General features: G+C 45.7%; 1 protein-coding gene across 1 annotated transcript in view; it reads left to right on the top strand.

Annotated features, from left to right (window-relative positions):
• The window catches only part of notch1a (notch receptor 1a), a gene marked incomplete at its 5' end in the record, with an annotated part of 23,506 nt that overhangs the window by 16,315 nt on the left and 655 nt on the right, over positions 1–6,536 (top strand). The window contains 14 exon segments of the mRNA XM_032540024.1: positions 354–538; positions 685–817; positions 911–1,168; positions 1,257–1,369; positions 1,484–2,055; positions 2,160–2,600; positions 2,724–2,869; positions 2,965–3,178; positions 3,324–3,408; positions 3,527–3,689; positions 3,820–4,118; positions 4,228–4,375; positions 4,483–4,580; positions 4,687–6,536. The exon segment at positions 4,687–6,536 is cut by the window's right edge and continues 655 nt beyond it. Of these exon segments, the coding sequence (XP_032395915.1) occupies positions 354–538; positions 685–817; positions 911–1,168; positions 1,257–1,369; positions 1,484–2,055; positions 2,160–2,600; positions 2,724–2,869; positions 2,965–3,178; positions 3,324–3,408; positions 3,527–3,689; positions 3,820–4,118; positions 4,228–4,375; positions 4,483–4,580; positions 4,687–5,937 (4,106 nt within the window). The 3' untranslated portion in view covers positions 5,938–6,536.

The following is a 6,536-nucleotide window of genomic DNA, read 5'->3' as shown; positions in this document are numbered from 1 at the left end:
TATGTATATATATGTGTATGTATATATGTGTATGTGTGTATATATATATATATATATATATATATATATACATATGTTTAGATATATACATATGTGTATATGTTTACTCCTCGACGCAGAGGGCCCGGGTTTGACTCCGATCTGCGGCCCTTTGCTGCCTGTTATTCCCCTTCTCTCTTCCTTTTTCCCATGTCTTCATCTGTCCTATAAAAAACAAAGGCCGAAATTGCCCAAAAAATAATCTTAAAAAAAAAGAATGTCATCATGTGATATTGTGATATGGATTTACATTTTAAGTGTTTAATCTACAAGACCTGTGTATGATTTGTGCACTTCTTCCTCTTTGATCTCAGGAGTGGAGGTGGTTCACCTGTGCAGGAACTCAGGCCAGTGTCTGGATGCTGGGAGCACACATTACTGCCGATGCCAGGCCGGCTACACCGGGAGTTACTGCCAGGAACAAGTGGACGAGTGCTCACCCAATCCTTGCCAGAACGGAGCTTCCTGTACTGATTATCTGGGAGGCTACAGCTGTGAAGTAGGTTGATTTAGATTGGAATTAAATTAGTCTACAAATATAATGAGAGATTATTGGACAGTTGAAAGTTACTGTACAAAATGTGATAGTAACAAATACATAATAATACCTGATAATAAAAAATGATTTTCCTTGTTCTCTGTCAGTGTGTCCCTGGCTACCACGGTGTAAACTGCTCCAAAGAGATCAATGAATGTCAGTCACAGCCCTGTCAGAATGGAGGCACGTGCATTGACCTCATCAACACGTATAAGTGCTCCTGTCCCAGAGGAACACAAGGTATACACCTACACACAAAACATTGACAAAAAATCTTGACAACAAAAATGAGAATTAAAATATTTTCTAATGCAATATTTCTGTCCCCTGTAGGTGTTCACTGTGAGATTAATTTGGATGACTGCACCCCCTCCAGCGACCCACTGACCAACGAGCCCAAGTGTTTCAACAACGGCAAATGTGTCGACCGCATTGGAGGTTACCAGTGTGTGTGTCCAGCAGGCTATGTAGGAGAGCGCTGTGAAGGTGACGTCAACGAGTGTTTGTCAGACCCCTGTGACCCCAGAGGGTCCTACAATTGCATTCAGCTCACCAACAGCTACCGCTGCGAGTGCCGCACTGGATATACAGGTACTGATGTGCACCAGCAGCATGTAACAAGACTGCAATATCCCTGTGTGCAGTGTACAGATGTAACACGTTTGCTTATGTTTTCCAGGTCAACGTTGTGACAAAGTGTTTGATGGCTGTAAAGGAAGACCCTGCAGAAATGGAGGATCATGTGCTGTTGCTAGTAACACACCTCATGGTTTCATCTGCAAATGTCCACCTGTGAGTACAGTTGTGTGATCCACTTATAGCATTGCCTCTTTAGAGATACTTTTACCATCCTTTATTTCCATCAAGTATAGCACAAAGATTATAACCTCTTTTCTGTCCCTCTAGGGCTTCACTGGCTCTTCCTGCGAGTATGATTCTCGCTCTTGCGGGAGTCTGAATTGCAGGAATGGAGGTACATGTGTGTCAGGCCACCTAGGCCCACGCTGCCTTTGTCCACCAACCTTCACTGGGCCTGAGTGCCAGACCCCTACTGATAGCCTCTGCATCTCCAACCCCTGCTACAATGGTGGCACGTGCCAGATCACGCCAGACGTGCCTTTCTTCCAGTGCAGCTGTCCCAGCAATTTCAACGGCCTGTTGTGCCACATCCTGGACTATTCATTTGTTGGAGGTTTTGGCCGGGACATCACCCCACCACCAGAAGTAGAGGTGAGCTGCGAGATTCCTCAGTGTGACGAGTGGGCGGGCAACCATATCTGCGACTCGCTGTGCAACAACCATGCCTGCGGCTGGGATGGAGGAGACTGCTCACTTAATTTTGATGACCCGTGGCAAAACTGCTCTGCAGCCTTGCAGTGCTGGCGCTACTTTAACGATGGGAAGTGTGATGGCCAGTGCAACAGTCCTGGATGTCTCTATGATGGCTTTGATTGTCAGGGACAGGAAGGACAATGCAAGTAAGTCTCAAAAACACAGATATTTTGTGGAGTTGTCTTTCTTATTATTTATTTCATATATTTGTATATCAGAATGCTAACCCAATCTCTTACTTTTTTTCCAGTCCTCTGTATGACCAGTACTGTAAAGACCACTATGCCGACGGTCACTGTGACCAGGGCTGCAACAATGCCGAATGTGAATGGGATGGCCTGGACTGCGCCAACAACATGCCAGAGAAACTGGCAGACGGGCACTTAGTTCTGGTGGTCCATATCCCTCCCGAACAGCTTAAAAATCGATCTTCAGCCTTCCTTAGAGACCTCAGCAGCGTTCTCCACACCAATGTGGTGTTCCGCCGTGACGCCAAAGGAGAACCAATGATCTTCCCATACTATGGCAATGAACAGGACCTTGTTAAACATAACGTGCTGAAGCGCTCCACAGATGGCTGGCCCGAGTGGGCTTCAATGCCAGTCAATGTGTTGGGTCAAGTGAAGGAAAGTGTGTCTGCCATGGTCAGCCCTCGAAAACGCAGAGAGCTCGATCCTGTGCAAATCAAAGGGTAGGTACCACAAATAAGTCAACATTTTTTATGTGTTTTCATTAGCAGAACATATCTATAATGACTTGTATTTGGGTTACATAAGTATTGAATATGAAAGTTTGCATCCATTTCTGCACGTAGGTCTGTGGTGTACCTGGAGATTGACAACCGTCAGTGTTACCAGCAGTCTAGTGAATGCTTCCAGAGCGCCACAGATGTAGCTGCGTTCCTTGGAGCACTGGCCACTAGCGGGAATCTCAATGTTCCCTATATTGAAGCTGTCACCAGTATGTAACTTATCTCCAGCCTTTTGTATATATATTCAATTTGTTATATTAAAAACCCTGTAAGTAACACACAATGACTTTGACTATCTTTCCAGGTGTGAGACCTACTCCCACCATTTCAGAGTTCTACCCCATGTACATAGTCTTCCTCGGTTTGGCTGCTTTGGGTTTCATCTGCCTTGGTGTTCTGGTGTCCCGTAAGAGGCGACGAGAGCACGGCCAGCTCTGGTTACCTGAGGGATTCAAAACGTCAGAGCCCAGCAAAAAGAAACGCAGAGAACCATTGGGAGAGGATTCTGTTGGATTGAGGCAAGGACATTTTGAAAATGGAATGTGAAGGCAGCAATTCTTTTTAGTCTACCTGCAGCTGGGTATTTTCTTAGACCTGACTGCCAGCAGCATACTTTATCATGTGTCTTTTGTACTACTCTAACATGCTTCCTCTTTTCAACAGGCCCATGAAAAACTCAGACATCAATCTTATGGATGACAATCAAAATGAATGGGATGATGAGGATCCAGACTGCAGGCGCTTCAGGGTAAGAAAAGTCTACTCTTGTCTAAATATATTATCTAATATAATGTATACTATCTATTTTCAACCCTTTTCATGTGTACTACCGATGCTGATGTTTTGACGATTGGTATGTCTTTCAGTTGGAGGAACAGGCCATGTTGGATTTAAGTGACCATACTGACCACAGGAAATGGACACAGCAGCATCTGGATGCAGCTGACCTGCGTATTGCATCCATTGCTCCTACCCCACCTCAGGGAGAGATAGAAAATGACTGCATGGATGTGAATGTCAGAGGACCAGGTGTGTACACTGTTTATTGGATGATTTATGGAATATCATGAAAACCTCTTGAAAGATGTTGTAATGTTCTGTGAACAATGACAGACAAGTGCCCGGGTACTCATTATGATCCTCTCCCTTCCTCTTTCAGATGGTTTCACTCCCCTGATGATTGCCTCTTGCAGCGGTGGAGGACTAGAGACTGGTACCAGTGAAGAGGAAGAGGATCCATCAGCAGAAATCATCTCGGACTTCATTTACCAAGGCGCCAACCTTCACAACCAGACTGACCGCACAGGCGAGACTGCCCTCCACCTGGCGGCTCGCTACGCCCGCTCTGATGCTGCCAAACGTCTCCTGGAGTCCAGCGCTGATGCCAACGTTCAGGACAACATGGGCCGCACTCCACTTCACGCTGCTGTGGCTGCAGATGCACAGGGAGTGTTCCAGGTAGCCTCTTCCTCCACAGGAGTCTCATGTCTCTCCAGGCTTTGATTTCTGATAAAGGTTTGTCCAGCAGCTTAAAAGCACCTAACTAAACAAGTCTGTGTCCTTGCAGATTTTAATCCGAAACCGCGCCACTGATCTTGACGCCCGCATGCACGACGGAACAACACCGCTGATTCTAGCAGCCCGATTGGCGGTTGAGGGCATGGTGGAAGAGCTTATCAACTGCCACGCCGATGCTAACGCCACCGATGATTCAGGTAGCTAACGTTTTATCAACATCTCATCTCAACAGTCCATAAAGATACCTCCCAGTGTGCTGAGCTGTTATCATAATCAACCCTCACCTTTTTTACTCTCCCTGTAGGGAAATCTGCTCTTCACTGGGCCGCGGCTGTCAACAATGTGGAGGCGGCAATGGTGCTGCTAAAAAATGGTGCCAACAAAGACATGCAAGACAACAAGGTATGTGAAATGATGTGACTGTGATAGAGCTATGTGACTGTATTGACCGTGTTACAGTCACAGTAGTATACATAGTGTATTAACTTTTATTTTATTTATTTTTCAGGAGGAAACACCGATCTTCCTTGCAGCCCGGGAAGGCAGCTTTGAGACAGCTAAGGTTCTCCTGGAACACTTTGCCAATCGTGACATCACCGACCATCTCGACCAGCTGCCCAGAGATATTGCCCAGGAACGCATGCACTACGACATCGTCCGCCTTCTGGATGAGTACAATTTGGTTAGGAGTCCCGGGCTTCACAGTGACCCCCTAAGCACCTCAAGCCTCTCCCCACCTCTCTGCTCCCCCAATGACTACCTTAGCAACCTCAAGCCCACCCTGTCTGTCAAGAAGGTTCGAAAACTTAGCGCCGGTGGAAAAGGAGGGAAGGATGGGGGCAAAGATAATAGAATGAAGAAGAAAAAGTCGCTGGATGGGAAGGGCAACTTGCTGGACACGTCAGCTGTCCTCTCCCCGGTTGAGTCCCTTGAGTCTCCGCATGGGTACCTGTCGGATGTGGCCTCTCCTCCCATGACATCACCCTTCCAGCAGTCCCCACCTATGTCTCTAAATCACCTACAAGGCAATGGAGACCACATGGGCCAGATGAGCATGGGTAAGGATATGGGCTGTATGTCTTTTGACCCTCACCCACTACGTCTCTCCCACATGCCTGTGTCCAGCCCCAGCAGTCAGGGACCAACATCCATAGGTAGCAACAGAGGAGGCCAGTGTGATTGGATCTCCAGGATGCACCCAGGTGTCGGCCAGCAAGGAGGCTTTACCCAGGCACCACCAATATCCCACAACATGATGGGTGCTCTGCATGGCGTCAGCACTGCCACTCTGTCTCAGATAATGGGCTACCAGAATTTGCAGACCAGCCATCTCGGATCTGCACACATGATGCAGCAGGCTCATTCGCGGCAGCTCCAGCACCAAAACTCCAACTCCACCACAGCTGGCCAGTCCCTCAACCAGAGCTTTCCAAACATTGAGCTGAACGGCTCCGACATGCAGCAAAACAACAGCCACTCTATGCCCATCCACACCGTAATGCCCCAGGAGACGCAGATCCTTGGCAACCAATTTCTCACCCCTCCCTCTCAGCACAGCTACTCTAGCCCCATGGACAACACACCAAACCACCAGCTGCAAGTGCCTGACCACCCGTTTCTAACTCCCTCCCCCGGCTCCCCTGACCAATGGTCCAGCTCGTCCCCACATTCCAACATGTCCGATTGGTCGGAAGGCATCTCCAGCCCGCCTACAAGTATCCATTCACAGATGAATCTGATCCCAGACCAGTTTAAGTAGAGACTTGTAAAATGGACAAAACTTTTCAGTAGAAAAAAGATATATACAAAGTTCATAGAGAAAGAGAGTGACAAACCTGTCTCAAGACTGAAGATGCTCCTTTTATATTCTCAGTTTTTAAACTAACGATAAGAAATGTTTTAGTCATTTTGTATTTATTTATGTGCTTTTTTTGACTTGAACTATAAAGAAGATGCTTTTATATTTATGTTTTTTTTTATTTTTTGGTTCTGTTATGTATGGGAAGTTTAGAAACGGTCTAAAAGGAGGGTATAAGGGGAAAAGACTCCAAGATGTGTACACTGGCTATTTATTTGTGTCTTGTGTTGCTGTATTCACTGGATTTTATTTTAATCTTTTGGTCTTTACAAATTTTTATTTTTGGGATTTGCATTGCTTTATGCTTGTACAGATTTTTTTTCCAACTTTTATAGATTATTTTAAAATTTTCAGTATTAATTAATTATATTTTTAACCTCTTTTGTCTTTTTAAATGACAGGTTTTGTTACTGAACATTTCACTAAGTCTTATCACTGAGTCTGTGTTAGATGATGATCAAATATATATAGTATAGCATATATATATATATATATATATA

Source organism: Etheostoma spectabile, chromosome 16, assembly GCF_008692095.1.
Source record: "Etheostoma spectabile isolate EspeVRDwgs_2016 chromosome 16, UIUC_Espe_1.0, whole genome shotgun sequence".
Lineage (NCBI taxonomy): Eukaryota > Metazoa > Chordata > Actinopteri > Perciformes > Percidae > Etheostoma > Etheostoma spectabile.
The sequence above is the reverse complement of the archived record's forward strand: the minus strand, read 5'-3'. Positions and strand labels throughout refer to the sequence as shown.